This window comes from Lissotriton vulgaris, chromosome 4_1 (assembly GCF_964263255.1).
Source record: "Lissotriton vulgaris chromosome 4_1, aLisVul1.2, whole genome shotgun sequence".
In the NCBI taxonomy this organism is placed as follows: Eukaryota; Metazoa; Chordata; class Amphibia; order Caudata; family Salamandridae; genus Lissotriton; species Lissotriton vulgaris.
In genome coordinates, this window is record NC_141691.1 from 1,122,824,353 (window position 1) to 1,122,841,538 (window position 17,186).

At 42.7% G+C, this 17,186-nt stretch overlaps 1 protein-coding gene across 7 annotated transcripts in view; it reads left to right on the top strand.

The window, feature by feature from the left end:
- The window catches only part of FHOD3 (formin homology 2 domain containing 3), a 1,375,152-nt gene that overhangs the window by 882,629 nt on the left and 475,337 nt on the right, over nucleotides 1-17,186 (top strand). For all 7 annotated transcript variants that reach the window (XM_086965361.1, XM_086965359.1, XM_086965360.1 and 4 more), the window contains exon 7: nucleotides 1,444-1,555. In XM_086965361.1, coding sequence (XP_086821487.1) covers nucleotides 1,444-1,555 — 112 coding nt within the window. The remainder of the gene's footprint in view (nucleotides 1-1,443; nucleotides 1,556-17,186) is intronic.

The window sequence follows — 17,186 nt, forward strand, 5'->3', positions numbered from 1 at the left end:
CATGCACACAAACATAGAAATGCACGCAAACATACACATTTTTTTCTCCCAATGGGTCTGAATTTAGAGAGGGAGGCCTCCAACTGGATTTTCTGTGATAAAGTATACCAAAGACAAATTCTCTGATTGAGAACCCCTTACATCATACACCAGCATACACTTAGGTTTCCAACAAAGGAGATGTGTCTCTGTCCCAAAGCAAAACAACTGATTAGATCTAATGGAACAATTCTACTCATGTTTCTGTGTTAGTCTGAGTAATAGGGTCGATCAGAACAAGAAAAGATAAAGGCCTTATTAGAGTTTGGCAGAGGCAATACTTCACCACACATGTAGCGAATATCTTGCCCAGCTTATTACAAATACATTAGATGATATTGCTCTTGTAATACAGCAGACAGAATATCCATCATGTACTGATGGAGTATCCTATCTCACCAATTCTATATAGGAGTCTACTTTTCCTAGTTGTACAATGCATAACATATTACCACCTATATACAACTGGCCTCTTTTGGTCATGTGGAACAGGTGAAATTCTAGTTGCCTGCAATCTATCATGAGGCAGATATCCATGTGTCATTATTAGCAGCAATATTCGTGTCATTCTTTCCTAGCGCACTAGGAACTGTAGTGAGCTGATATTTCTGTGGTCCCAAATGTTTGAACCTGGTTTCCTATGTAGGTGCACAACTATACAATTTCCTGAAGGTAGCAGACACATGCCCTTCCTGCAGAAATGGCTTAATGCTAATGGTCGCATCAATATTGTCTGTATATCGACCTGATAATGTGGAGAGCATCCAAGCTTAGACTGCATAAATGTACATTCTGTGTAATTCAGTTTCCTAATAATATTATTCTCCATCACTTTCCACTGTAACTATGGTGCGTTCCAATCAGAGGAGAAACGCAGGTCTGGTCGCATTTGGTGAAATATTCAGTTTAAGAGGCACTGCAATGTGTGTTATTCTGGAGGAGACATTGGGCCTGTGTTAGAGTTTAGAGGATGTGGGACATTTGCCAAAAAGCACCAGATGGCCCTTCTGCCCTATTTAGAGTGTACTGGCATCAATACGCTCTCATTATGTCTCTGAAAAACATAGCTCATTCATTGCAGGTCCCATGAGAACCAATTACCTTAGTGTTGCCTATTCCAGTAGTCAGGATTTTGGAAGTGGTCTGCAGCAATTCACTAGATGAATTAGGAGAAGATTTTTTTAAAATTATGAACATTTGACTTTGGTTTTAATGATTGCTTTATGGTAAGTAATGACTTTTATAGAGATTTACAGGATAATGAGCAGATCCATAATTGATGCACTATGAAGCTCCTTGGCTGCAGAGCAAAGCATTGCCTCCTAAAACTATGAAGAGCTACTTGCAAGAAATGTGAAGGTACTGTAGGCTTCCTAAAAAGTGCGATTCTTTCTTGTCCCTCAGTTCCGCCTGGTGGTGAAGACAGCGCTGAAGCTCCTGCTGGTGTTTGTGGAGTACACGGAGTCCAACGCGCCCCTTCTAATTCAGGCTGTCAATGCTGTGGACAAGAAAAGAGGTGGGTTCCAAAGGATTTGTGTTCTCCCAGAGCCACGTGACCTAAAGTACAAATACTAATTTGTGCACATGTAATGCAAATGTATGTTCAGAGCATGACTCGAGAATTGCTTTAACATATTTGTTAGGGATATATGGAGCACTGTTAAGGAAAATGTAAAAAATTGATGCCAAGGTCTCTTCAGGGAGGTGTGGCAAGGGTAACAAAGGGGTAAGTAGATTGGCAATAAAGCAGCCAAAGATGGCAGAATGAGTCAGTTCTGAAGTGGGACCCTGGTAGGAAGCCTGGCACACTCAAAGAAGGCAATTCTCAGAAAGGTCGGGTGGATGAGTTGCTATTCAGCATTCAGAAAAAAATAACATGTATGATGTGTTGGGCTTTCAGATGACAATATTAATGCTAATTGAGAAGTTGAGTAAAGGCCTGGGAGCCTCAAACAGAAAGACAGAAACTCCTTATGTTCCTCAACCACAGAGCTGTCTCCATAGTATTCACATGTAGTACATACTTGCAAGAGAAGGCTCTGTGGACCTGATCATTTCAGCAATGTGATAGAAGGTTGCATAAAGACAATACTCACAGAATACGAGAATCACCGCCTAGACTAACAATGGTGTCCTTGCAGCCTGATGTTCACACAGGAATCCCATACCTAACTATTTCATATGTCCTCTGGATTTTACCCTGTTATAAAAGAAAACAAATAATTTTCTTTGTTAGACCTTCACCTACTTTAGCAGTTGCATGCTTCATCATCGGGTCACATCCCCGTCCCTTAAATCCAAGATGGGCTTGACCATATTCCAGTGAGTACTTTGGATATCACTTCAGCAAGGGTCTTCAGAGTATAATAAAAATACCTTCAACCACCAAAGTATCCATTTAACCGAGGTTGTTTAGGTATGATAAAAAATGTATGCAGGGCAAAGGATATAATGATATATAACAGGGTGATACCCAGATGATATACTAGTTTTTTATATGAAATTTGAGGAATACTTTTTGTGGTGTATCAGTTTGCTAAGGAAGAGTTTATCCCACTTACCTAAAACTTAAAATCTCTTTTCCCTTCCTGAAGAAGGGTTGTGTGGTGCCTTCTTCAAGTTATTTTGTCTACAGAATTCACACAGGAATACCTAAGGCAGTGAAAACAAGGCTCGAGCATGTAATACAACATCGACTGCATACTAAGAGCAAGAGAGGAAGCATGTTTCATTGAAAAGAAGGAAAACATTCATAACACTTGGCAGAAAGGAAACTAACAGAACACACTTATACAAGGGGAAGTAAATCAGGTGCAAAGACACATATCATAACATGAAACTAAGAAGAAGGAAAATAATGCAAGTACAGAGGGAAACTGTGAGCCAAAGATCAGGAATAGGGAAGCAAAGACTAAGAAAAGGGCAACCATTGAAAATAGTGTGGGCTCAGGAAATACAAAGTGCACTTGTATATGCACTTGTGTATGAAAATAGTGCTAGCTCAGGGAATAAGGAAACACTGTTCAATGCTGCTAGTCCTGGTAAAAGGATGCACTGCAAATCAGTGCTTGCTCAAGACTCAATAATACACTACCAATCAGTGCAGGGTCAGGAAACCAGGAAGTACCATAGCTCAAGAATCAGGAAATCTATAGAAACAGGAATCTAACTCTTTCCGGCAAGGGCAAAGAGAGTGTCTTCTCCGAGATAAGTGGAACGGGCATCTGAACTAACTAACTAAGCAATGCATAGTTAACTCATGACTACTGCGACTTTCACCTCTTTATGATGCCTATGAAGAGAACCAATCAGGAGCAATTATGTTTCAATAATGAAGATTTCAATCCACTTTCCAGGAACCACACAATGGGGTCTTTGTTTTATGACCTTCAGCTGGACATCTATAGCGAGATGGTACAATTCATTCGGTAGCTTTAGGTGCTGGAGATTCATAATTACAAATCAGTCACCCCTTAGCATTGGCGTTGTCGCTTCATCAGTAAACATAAAAGCACTTCTTTGTGGATTGTCTCAATCTAAGCTGTTTAAATCTAATAACCTTCTCTTTACCTTTCTCAGTCCCTTATTCTTCTTCTCTTTATTACCCTGGCATGTTCCTGTCTCCCCCCGCCGCGCATTTCTCTTACTCGACTGAGTCAAAAATAACTGTCCAGCCAAAAAAGTGCACAGATAGAAAAAGGAGAACAGTGTAGCGAGAGAGAAGGGAGGATGAGACAGCGATGACGTAGAGAAGCATGTAAGACAGAAAGAGAGATGTAAAGTGCAAAGGGGAAGGTGAATTAGCCAGAAGGAACAATATAGAGAGGTAGAGACGGGATGATGGAGGTAAAGAAAGAGAGATAAAGTGATTTTAGGGTGTGGTAGACAGAGATAGTGACAAGGAGAAGGGAATGTAGAGAAAAGCAGGGGAATGAGGTACATCGAGGGGTGAAGTAAAAAGAGAGCAAGGGAGAGAGAAAGAGGTGGTGGTAGAAACAGAGGTTAGTTGGAAGATGTTAAGTCAGACAGAGGTAGAAGTAGATAGATTGAGATACTCGAGATAGGGAGTGGTACTTAGAGATCCACAGTGTAAAGAGAGTTGCGAGGCAGAGAGAAGGACAACATGAGCAGACGCATAAAAGAGATGAGCCGGTAAAGGGACTAGTGAGGCAAAGAGAAAGGAAGAGAGAGGAGTGAAGAGTGTGGAAAGATAAGTGAGCTATAGAGCAAAAAGAGATGAAGTAGAGAAACATAGGTGACATAGAGGAGAGAGAGGAGGTAGATAAGGATATGGGGCAAGAGAGGCGGTGGGTTAAAAAGACAGTCCTGATGTAGAGATGCGGTTAAGACGGGTGAGGTAGAGAGACATCTAAATAGAGGTAGATATATGTGAGGTAGTGGAATATCGCACCCCTATGTTCACCACACCCCCACTTCACGGATCCTTGCCTTTTACTTGTGTATACTCAGTGATGATTCCCTGACCACGTCACGCTTTGTTGTTATGCTAAAATGGTTTTGTGAAGTACACATATTTGCCACATATCTCCACGGCCATGATAACTGAGGGTTGAAGGTATTTTAATAGGTCGGGGGGGTTAGGGGATGAAAAAGAAGTGTTCTGCTGTATATTGAAAGGTTTTTATCTAGATCAGAATAGCACATCCCTCTGCACACTCTTCCTTGTAATGGGAGAGAACCACCCACAGTCAATTGGTAAAATAAAGGTCTCTGGCAGGATAACAGCCGGATAACATCTAGAGGCCTTCTTCTTCAAGATTAGTGACACCTTTTTAGTTGGGGATTGGGTGTGCAATGCATGCTGCCTCGCATAAGATCTGCTTTGGAATGGGTTGCAAGTGAAGTGAGTACAGAGCTGCTAATCAGGAACCTGTGGCATCAGAAGTCATAACATTCTAGCAGCGTCGTTGTGTTGGAACTGTAGGTGTTGCTCAGAACAAAAGGTGTTACCACGTACGTGTTTGTACGGTGTACCGCAAAGGAGCGATGTACCACTGTGGTTGGAGAGAGAGGGCATTGCTTTGTGTCAAGGCTCAGGAAGGACACTCACAGTTGGCATGAGACTGCAAGGGGCAAGATGTTAGAAGGGTAGGCTTGTATGAGCCAACAGTCACAATAAGTAGGGAGAGGGATCAGAAGGAGAGCATACTGCTTCAGTGAGAGGGTCTGTGGATGGTACTGATGTGATAGTGTAGGTATTTTTGAGTTGTGCCAACTATCTGGGAGGTTACTACAACTGGGTGTTACTTGTACAGTAGGTCTCGGCTGTTTTCTAGAGTCAGGGTGATGCTAGTGATACACGTTGTACAGATGCCTGAAAACATCTTCATCTTGGGGACCAGGTACAGCAGAGTACCAAAGCTGACTGCCATTATCTTGTTTAATTTCTGAAGCTGCTCAAAGAGGTAGGCTGCTGCACACATAATGCTCTCCTGTGATGTAAGGTGAGCTTTGAGTATATCAGCAAGAAGAGTATTGTTCTATTGAGGTGAAATAAATCTCACCCCTCGACAGATGTTCAAATGTTTTACTTTCATTGGAATGGCTGTTTTTTTCAGAGTGGGGTTCGTTGGCCCCAGGTGGTCCTGTTCTGTTTTTTTGTGATGTGCTTCCTGAAGCTGACATTGGCATCAGAGGAGAACACTATGCACGAGCTGTGGTATAAAGTCACCTAGAGTCATTTCATCAAGGCTTTCCTTGACATGATCTTGATTGCTTGTTCACACTAGCAATACGACAAACCTCAGTCTTGGTTGAGTGTAGCTAGAGCTAGACCATAGATGGTCAAACCTAAATATTTGTGAAGCAGTTCTTTAGATGGGTCAGGTCAAGGCAAGATGAAATCCTCTAATAGAGTTGAGTATGGTACATGGACTTGTAAATCATGAAATATTTGTCAGCTGTACCAGTTATGCGCAAGTTGTAGATCACTAGCACGAGGATGGAGCTTTGGGGGAATACTAGAAGTCGCGTTGAAGGGTTCAGACCGGGATGGACTGGCCTGAATCAGCTGTGCTATGTTTCTCATATATGACTCAAACCACCATATAATGGTGCCATTCACGCCATTTCATAGTGCAACTGTGTCAAGCATGCCTTGATGGCTATGTACTGCCTTTTTATGTGACTTGACATTATCAACTACTTAGATGCCGGCGCAGTGGTTAAGTTGTGAAAAAATAAGTGCTGGGGCTCTCGTCAGGAGGCAGCTTTGACCAGCACATTTCCCCTGTTAGCGCTGCCTAACACAGAACCAACAAACCCTACAAGTAGGGAGAGGGATGTTGCATAATGGCCAGAACTGCCGACTTCAGAGCTGGGGAACCAGTTTGCAGTGTTGGATCAACATCCTGTGATTTGGGGCGAATCACTTAATCTCTCTGTGCCTACCAAAAATGAATGTGTCTGTAACTGATGCTCAAGCACCGGTGTTGATGATTAAGTGCCGGTGCTGAGCACCGGAAACCACATGCTCAAATTAGGCACTGCCCGGCTCCTCTAAATGTATCTTCTTCATGAGTAATGATAACATGAGTACTTCCTCATATGATGTTGCCATCAGTGACTGAAGTAGATGTTCCATGTCTTTTATGGAGAGGGATGGTGTGGAAAATAGGCCATTGGGCATATTGTGTAGTAAGGGGGCTTATTGGGATATTGGCAATAGATGTGCATTCAGTGAGTTGTTAGATTCTGACTACTCTGTCCTTGAAGAAGTTGTTGATGTCCAGGCACGTCTTCTTCCAGTTGGTGATTAGGAAGGTTGGGCCCATTACTGTGTTCCCAAAGTATTTAAGGACCTTGACGTGTGCTGGAGGCCTCATTGAAATCCTTTACGTAGGAGGCATCTTAGCATCTGTGATGAACAACCTGCTGGTTTCAAAAGCTTGTTTCGTGGTCATCGAGTTGTCTTTCATCCGTATGTGTATCCACACTTCTAATCCGGGAATGCAATAGCATGTTTGTAATCGATCAGTTCCTTCCCATTCCAGTGTGTAAGCGGTTAGCCTTTTGCTAAGCCTGGTTTCACTGGGGACAGGCATCTGCAGTCAACTTGTGGTTGTAGTTGATGTCCTGTAGCATGTCCACAGGTTCGCAATGTCTGTAAAGGGATTCGATGTAAGTAAGAGGCTGAGAAAGGTTTCTGTGATAAAGATGGCACTAAGAGAATCTGATCTTAATAAGTCTGTGATGGAGGCTGTATCAAGCAGTGCCAAGCTCTCGTTGGTAACGTGCTTTTGGTAAGCATGAAGTGGTGGTGATGAGCGGAATGGTGAAGAAGTTGCTCATACATGGGCGCATATGTGCCTTGGTTGGGTGTGTGTCTGTTTTTGAGGGATTGGTTGTGAAATGGCAGAGAGACAAGAAGAAACTGCTCATGACAAGGGTATCACTGAGCTGTGCTGTGTGACATGTGTGAAGCTGGGATTCGGGATCACATGCCCGAATGGGAGTCCTTCCTGATTTCGTCTGCCTTTTGATTCCGATGCCTGCCTGAGGACAGCCTGGGTTGCTGAGTTTAAGGTGCTTATGGGGGAAGGTAATCCTGGCATCTGATTCACTTACTGGCAGAGAGATATCCAGATCATATAACCACTGCTGCTCAAGGACGTCTGACCTCCAGCTTCACCCGCACAGCCATGATTTGGTTTATTTGAGCTGGGTTCTTCTCTGGATGGTTAGTCTGGATTTGAATCGGCTTGCCCGCAGAGCTTCGCTCAAGTAATGTGACTGCTACTGTTGCTGGGGAACAACTCTAGGCTTGAGAATCCGAAGGCGTGATGACAGGGCTCAGGGTGCATAAGAGAGCTGTGGAAAGATCCAATTTGGGGTTTTCAAGCAGGAAAGCCTATTTTAAATGGAATGGCGAGGGCTGTTGGGCCATTAAATGCTCTTGATCCAGAATCACTCAAGTGTTTTCCATCTCAAATAAATGGTACTAGGCTGGGGTCCAGTTATTGAGGCCATATGTTTGCAGACCATTCTATGCCCTGAGTTACAAGTAATCATTACCTCTGTTTTATTAGACTAATCTTAAACATGTTCTTGGTCAACCATGTACGGATGGCAAAAAAGGCCAGGTGCTAGCAGGCAGTCATACAGGGGTCACCTAAAATGCAAGATTAACAGAGCCCGCTCATACAGATTATTTCAGAAAAAGCAATACCCCTGAGGCAGTTTTTACAACGAATGCCAATACTGTGGTTTTTGATATTAATATAGAGTATTGGGGGGTGGCAGAGAGTTTTTCATTTGTCTTCAGAATACAAATTATTGCTGAGGCAAAACAAATTATCAGGTGGTAATTATTCATTCTGCCTATTTATTCTATGCGTGAGCATTGCTGTCCAAAATCTATCTGTGTAGACTAGGTGACGGAGAACCATAGACATGGGGGGTCACAAGTCCTACTCAGTGTGTTGTTGACTGTTACAAATTTAAAAATATTTAAATTAATGCATAAAAATTAATACAATTCATACTGATAAAGAAGCAAAATTGAATATGTGAAAACTTTTTTTATATTTGATTGTGAATGAAACAAAATATTTAAATTTTTGGCATTTGTTTGGTGTATACTTGTTTTAATTTTTTTTGTATTGTGCAGTAAAAAAATGCTCAGAAAAGCGGTCCCAGCTCCCAATAATGAATTAGTGGGTTACCTAAATTACAGTAATGATAAAGTGGGGGTCCACAGAAGTTAAAAGGTTAACTGCTGCTGGAAATCAAGCAACGAAAAGCAGCAACACCCTTCTGCAAATCCAAGCCAGTGCTTAATTTGAGCTGGTGGTTTTCGGTGCTCAACACCGGCACTAAATCATCAACATCGGCACTTTTCATGAGCACCAGTTAAGGACACATTCATTTAAGGGGAGATTAAGTGATTTGCCCAAAGTCACAGGATGTCGAGCCGGCACCGTGACTCAAATCTTGTTCCTCAGCTCGGAAGTTGCCAGCTCTGGCCACGTCCTCTCCCACTTTCATGGGTAATAGTTGGTTCTGTTTTAGGCGGCCCTAACAGCAGAAGTGGGCTGGTTCAAGCTGCCTCCTGACAAGAGCCCCGGCACTTACAGCCCGATTCATCATTGTGAAGTTTTGCGAGTCTGAAATAGCGATGAATAAGGAATCGCTATTCCAGACTCGCAAAAAGGGATTCATGTAGGAATCGCAATATTTTTTGCGATTCCTACAGGTTCCTTATTGCGATTTTAAGGGTGCAAGGCTGTCCAAAGGACACCTTGTAACACCCCAGAAATGTAAATTCACACAGATGTTACGCACACACATGTCCAAAGGACATGTGTGTGTGTAACATGCAACTTACAAAAAATGCATTTAAATGCATTTTTCTAAGTTTTCGCTATTTACCACGAGGTTTGACTTCGTGGTAAATAGCGGTTCTAAATTGCGAATTTGCAATTTTTAAATGTTTCAAGAATAGCATTTAAGGAATCTCTAACAATTTGCGAGTTCTTAAATAGCGAATTTTGCATTTGGGATGATGAATCCCAAATGCAATAATTGCACTCGCAAAGGGCCAGATTCTCAGAATCTGGCCCTTTGCGAGCGCAATTTCGCTTGATGAATCTGGCTGATATTTTTTTGTACAAATTAACCACTGATCCAAGCAGAGACATTTCATACTGAAAGACCAACTTAACTCGCTATTTAACTAGACACGTAACATTAAACTAACTACAATACACAACCGATGGATGGAAATTCAGGAAATCACTCCCAGATTAAGAAAGGGCTACGGGCCATGTGAATGTTAGAATGGTCAATGCAAATGTTGATAAAATAACAAAGTACAAATAGAAAAATACAAAATTCTAGCAAGGCTTAACAGGCAACGAGTTTTACTCGTTTTCCTTCTGTCTGGGCTTAGGGGCCGTAACCTGTAGAACACCACATAACATAATATCGTTGTTCTGCTGACATAATCATTGTGAAGTTTTGCGAGTCTGAAATAGCGATTAATAAGGAATCGCTATTCCAGACTCGCAAAACGGGATTCATGTAGGAATCGCAATATTTTTTGCGATTCCTACAGGTTCCTTATTGCGATTTCAAGGGTGCAAGGCTGTCCAAAGGACACCTTGTAACACCCCAGAAATGTAAATTCACACAGATGTTACGCACACACATGTCCAAAGGACATGTGTGTGTGTAACATGCAACTTACAAAAAAATGCATTTAAATGCATTTTTCTAAGTTTTCGCTATTTACCACGAGGTTTGACTTCGTGGTAAATAGCGGTTCTAAATTGCGAATTCGCAATTTTTAAATGTTTCAAGAATAGCATTTAAGGAATCTCTAATAATTTGCGAGTTCTTAAATAGCGAATTTTGCATTTGGGATGATGAATCCCAAATGCAATAATTGCACTCGCAAAGGGCCAGATTCTCAGAATCTGGCCCTTTGCGAGCGCAATTTCGCTTGATGAATCTGGCTGATATTTTATTGTACAAATTAACCACTGATCCAAGCAGAGACATTTCATACTGAAAGACCAACTTAACTCGCTATTTAACTAGACACGTAACATTAAACTAACTACAATACACAACCGATGGATGGAAATTCAGGAAATCACTCCCAGATTAAGAAAGGGCTACGGACCACGTGAATGTTAGAATGGTCAATGCAAATGTTGATAAAATAACAAAGTACAAATAGAAAAATACAAAATTCTAGCAAGGCTTAACAGGCAACGAGTTTTACTCGTTTTCCTTCTGTCTGGGCTTAGGGGCCGTAACCTGTAGAACACCACATAACATAATATCGTTGTTCTGCTGACATAACGGAGAGATGTCGAATTTATTTTTACAGTCAGTTTTACTATTTGCTTAGCCCTCTGAACTCGGTGGTTCCTCAAGTATTCCGATCAGCAGCCATTCACATGTGAGGAAGCCCCATTAATGGGGAAAATGAAAGCGGCTACCATGTGGTATGGATCACCTTTACATCCTGCAGAGCCCATGTACGCCTACTGCTCAGCTTACAGTAATAAAACAACTATTGGCTTCAATTACCTAAAAGGCCCACAAAAGTTGAAAAATAAAACCTCTTGTGGTAGGAGAGAAAGAATGAGAAATTGCGTATAGTTATTCTAGTGCAATCCAGGGAAAGTTAGATGTTTGGAGTGCCCTGGGAGCTGATGAATTGATTATTATTCTTTGGAAAATGGACTTGGGGCCAGGGCCTCTTAGATATCCCTCAGTGAATGGGCTTTGCTGCACTCTTCAATGGTGCAAAGTGTCAGTGCATTGAGTTTGGTGAAATAGCAAAAGAAAATGGAAGACTCACATTTTTAACATTTATAAAGAGACCACTATCTGTTCTCCCACGAATCTACAAGTTTTTATATTCTGCAGTCAACCTTGGACCCCTCTCAATAAAGAGACACTATAAAGCAGTACTGTGTGCTCCTAGGCATTTCTGATGCTTAAGTGTACTAAAAAATTAGGCTTTGAGCAGCACACTGTAGTGCTCATCACTAGGTGGGCATAGTGTTCAATGGGTTGGGGTAACCAGAGATGCTGAGCCTATCAGAAATGTGTTTTACACGTAAGCTTCTAAAAGTATTCAGATATCCATGTGAAACTCCAGGGGAAAGCATGCGGGAATCGGAACAGAAAAATCAGCCTGTTATTCCTCAACATTTCATAATCCGTGTTATTCCCTGCCCACCCCCACCCCCAGAAATACTGGGACCCCTGTAATGGTAATTCTGAAGTTTGGAAACAACAGAGATGTTAACAGGAAGCTCGCAAGGAGCCCCCGTGTACTCCCAATGCGTACACTCTTGACAGTGTCAAGGGAGAGATATGAGCCACGTGTCTGAATTCAGGGCACTGGGAAGGGCAGATCTTCGTTTGTGCAGACATGTCTGCTCAGACTATCTGAGAAACATGGTATAGGCACTTCTGTAGGGCTTTTCTCAGGACTGTAAAGTGATCCACTCAATGCAACACTCCTTTGCCAAGCATTGTCTCACTGTTAAAAGCTGCAATGAACTATCGCCATTCATCTTGTGTGTAGGATGCGTCTCTGACGTGGTTAGATCTGATGGACTTCCAAGTAGAACGGCTATCCGGCTTAAATGCACCTGTCACTGCTCAACAGGGACAGCAAAGGAGAGTGGCATTCTGGCACTGTCGCCAGCTGATCTGATAGAATCTGTCACTCTTCAGCTTCTGTCACCTCCCCCTCCTTCTCTGGGGTAAGGCCATTAAAGAATGATGGCCTTTCCCATGTTCTCCCTCCTTCATGTTCTTCTTATTCATGTGCACGCTGTTCATTATTTTGTAAAGCATGCCGTTTCTTGGTTTACAATCGAGGTACTTAACTTCACCGCCCCATACATTTCACGACCGTGCTTTTCACGATTCATTTTACGTTTACCACTCTTATTATTTGTTCCATCTCAGTTAACTTGAGACTTCTTTAGCTCCTGCTCAGTGTTTACATACTCTGAGGCATATTACCAAGGGGGCAATAGGCAATTATCGCCGGTTTAGCGACCGTTTACGGCCGCTAAGTGGCGATAATTCTATCGCTATTTTAGCAAGCTGTCGCTAACTGATGTTAGCGACAGCTTTTAGGCGATAGCGAGCGGTTTGGGGCCCGCTTTGCATATCAGCGATATTTATCGCTAATGACATGCAAAGTGGGCGTACCCAACCTGTTAGCGACTGAAATCAGTTGCTAACGTCGCTATCGCCTATTAGCAAGGCGGGCGCAGCGATGGAAATATTCCCGCTTCACCAAAAACTAACGCCTACTCAGACCAGTTCTTAGCCATGTTATCCAATGGGAGGTGGATAACTTGCCTAAGAGCATTTCATCGCTAATGCGTGATTATCGCTGTATTCTCAGCGATATTCACGCTATCACTGGAAAAATTATCGCTTTGGAGATAAATGTTGCTAATAGCACGTTATCTCAGCGATAATTTCCGGCGATGCTTAGCGATAAAGAAACCGTTGCTAAGCCTAGGTAGCGATACATTTCGCTACTTGTTGGTAATATGCCTCTCTGTTACTTTTGGTTTTCTTGTAGAACTTCCCCCTGATGAAGAGCCATGCTCGGAATGCATTGGGGACGCAGTTGTGATTGAATGTACGGATATACCTTGTTGGATACTTTTTCTTGATACTATCAACTTTGAATATGTTTCATATAACCATTCAGCATATGATGTAATATGACCTGAAGACTGGTTTAAAATAAACCCTTTCAATTTGGAACATTACTTATTGATAATTCCGCATTTACCCTACAGCGAGCATCATCGCGTCTGGAGGATTCGAGATTCAAATCTTACACTGCGTAAGATTTTTTCCCAATACCTTTCCCAGAGGCCGCCATGCCCACCTCTCAGACTCAGTCAGTCTGCTATACCACTTGTATATTTGCACGTCCTGCCTGGTTGGTCTCCCTTGGTCCTGCTAATCTTTGGGGTCAGGACCTCATCGGCTCTTCAGGTACTTAATAGTGATTACTTGCCTCATGTATATATTGACACACAATATATACTGGGACAGAATTCTGTTTTGGTACAATCATGCTGAAACATAGTATAATCCTGTGTGGCCTTGTTAGGCAAAACACCTCCTTTCTACTGGGGATCCCCAGACCTGGTCATGCTCATGTCATTCTCCAACCAAAGAGTACTCTTCGCTTCCAATATACTTATTATAGAGGTGCCTCATTGCGATCATAAAATAAGGAACTTCCTTTCGCAAATCATTAGAGTCCTGGCTCTTCCAGAACTGCTCATATTAGGCCTCGATCCGTCATGTGTTGTACTATCAGTGCTGGGATTACTAAGGTTAGCTATGCGCTTTATAAGTGCCGCATAGAATAGATTCAGCAGACGTGACCACTGATGCTACAGGGGACAGACCCTCTATGACAAACAAAGTTTATTCAATAAAACCACTAAAATATTGTTGAAAGGTTAACAGTCTTGTTGTCTAAAATGACCTAGTGTTGATGCTTTCATATGTGATACATCTTTCTTTCAGGAAAGAGCCAGGTTCTTTATTTATTCCCATTCATCACATAAAGCAAAATCATTGTATCAATCTCCATAGTACAGGAAAAGGATTTGACGTTGACAATGCAGTGGATTTAGGACGTAGAGTAGAAGCAGGAGCTGAAGCAGCACCGTTAACAGGTTTGGTTCTCCCCCTAGACATGAATAACACAGCAATAGAAGCGCAGTCTGTCAGGAAAAACTTAGTGAAATTTGCGCCAAACTGGTCAACTGGAGAGTAAAGTTGAGATAGTTTATCCAGCTGTGATTATGGCAGATCTTGTGAGTAGAAAGATCTCAAAAGTTATTATAATATGATAGTAAGATTTATTTCAAGCAATAGCCAAGGGGTGAGCAAAGGTTATTTTGTAATGTGTATCTAGCTTGCCCCGACTATGATTGAGGTCCCTACAGGGTGAGTGCCTCTGCCAACTGGAGGGTCCTGATCTGCATCCCTACCCCCTATTTTTCCCCCACCACTCACGATGCACCATAGACCCCACCACTCACGATGCACCATAGAACTTCTAGCGAGCGCTATATAAAACTCTTCAAATAAATAAATTAATTAAATAAATAGCAAGGCAGTCACATACCCAGTATAGAAAAACTCTGCATTTAGTGTGGGATATAAAGTTAGTCGCCAAGAAACAGTCCAGGAGCATATTTTTCTATATTTTCCCCTAAAGAAGATGTAAATTACAGGTGTTCATAGAACCAACACCGTGAGGAGAATTGCGAGAAAAATTAAATGGCGGCCGCAAATCCAGTCACCGAGACGTGCCGCCAACTTCAGAGAAAAATGCACGGTATGCAGTTCTTACCACGGGTGATGGAAGACATCCTGAGAGGGAGAGAGAGTTCGCGAAAAGAACCCTTAGGTGCAGGAGAGTGCTGAGACGCTGCCACCAGCCGAGAAAGCAATCCCATCTTCTTCGGCGTCAAGCCATGCCCCCATTGTATTAATCTCTAAACCCAGCAGACAGGATTTCTACCTTGGAGAGCCCGTAATATAAATCCAGATAACTTTTTGAGCCCTCTTCAAACAGGATGAGAAGAAAACAAATTGCTTCAAAGAAACATTACAATGTCCTGTGGCCCAGACCTCACAACTCCTTTTACCCATGTGTTCAGGTAAGCCTTTCTTCATCTAGGTGAATATGTGTGTCATTAAAATAACCCAGAAGGAGACAATGTGGAAATCTTTTCATTTGAGAATTACATTTTGGGAGCTAAGGAGTCCTGTTTTTTTTTTTTTTATCTCAAATGGCACTGAGTGAAAAAACAAGGTGAATGAACTGGGCTGCCTCCTAGAATGCCCGGGAACTTATCACCCAATGAAAAATGATCAGAATATGTTAAAAGCAATGGATTTTCAACACAGTTCTCGAAATGAACTGGCTAAAAAGCAGTATGTTCTACAGAGAATTCTGATGGGAAAACCATCGGAGGGACCAGGGAAGGTTAGTTGACGAATGGCTGAACCACCATTGTACCATGGTAATGATAGGTAAACATGACAGAGTATGATAGTTTGCATCATTTGTAGACGGACGATATACATGTGATTACACACAGGGTCATTCTTGACACAGAAGTACTGAAATCCTTCAGTGTATAGCAATGCGCATGCACTGCTTAATCACATTTTCACTCAGATTATTGTTACACCATTGAATGGCGTGGAAATGTATATTTACACTCTTCTGAATTTGTGGTGTGGCACTCCTAAAGTCTGTCTAATCCAGCGTTTCCCGAACTGTCACTTACCACCCACTTGTTGGTCACCAGCAAAAGTTCAAGCAAAAAAAATGCCTTTAAATTCTGTATTAATCTTGACACATTTGCTGCACTACAAAGACAGAGGTCAAATGTCAGGATATGTCTTCTGACAAAGTGCTGCTTAATATTTAGGGTTGGGCCTGCGAGGGTATGCGCTAGTTCATGCGTCTCGCTTGTGAGACACTATTGTTTACAAAAAGGGCTTGGAGCCCTTCCATTGCTTACAATTTGTGTGATTCAGGTTCACTCTCCTCTGCATCATCCTTAATTGGCTTGTCCAGCTGAAAACAGAATTTCCAATGCTTGCTGTGGAGCACGGACCAAGCACAGATTAATCATAGCCCGTCCGCTGCTCCCGGCTTGCTCGAGGTACGATTTCTTTCCCCCCTGCCTGACCCGCTACCTGCTGCTTGGTCTATGGCGCTTTTTAGGTCTCGCTGAGCCAGCTCTTGCGTTGCTCTGCGAGACATTTAGTATTGGGGTTTTCAAAGTGCTACCCCAGAGGCTTTTGCTGGCCTCAAACTTGTGGTCACGCGCGCAGCCGCCATCCGCCTCCCTTCCAGTGCCATCACTTTCACTTTTTCCTACCACCACTCGCATGCTTTTTTCAAAATGTTATTTTAGCGCGCGCACACGCAACTCATTCCGCCTCTCTCCCTGCCACCACTAGAGTGCTTTTTAAAAATGTTATCGCACGCGCACACACAACTCCCTCCCCCTCTTTCCCTGTCACCACTCATGTGCTTTTTAAAAATGTTATCCCGCACGCGCACACAACTCCATCCGCCTCTCTCCCTGTCACCACTCGCGTGCTTTTGTTTTTATTTTATTTTATCGCGCACACGCACACAACTCCCTCTGCCTCTCTCTCCCGCTGTACAATAATTTGAAAACCTGGCGTAGCCTGGCAATGCGGGGGATTGAACCCGGGGACTCAGACCTCTGAATCATGTGCTCTATCACTGAGCTACACCCCACTAACCGTTTGTGATTTACCACACAGAGCAAGTCTCTCTGCACTCGTGAGAGTTTGCATTGGACCTGCTTTTGCCGTTTAAGTGTGACTATTCCCACACCGTGCCAGCTGCCACTATGGGCGTTGCGAAACTACACTGAGGCTGTACTGTACCCCCACCCCTTGTCCAACAATAGTTTTGTTACGCCTTAAACCGAACCAGAGTGAGTTGTGGGTGGCACCCAACTCCCCCCGCCTCTCTCCCTGCCATCACTTGCGTGCTTTTTATTATTATTTTTTTTAATCGCGTGCACGCTCACACAACTCCCTCCGCCTCTCTCTCC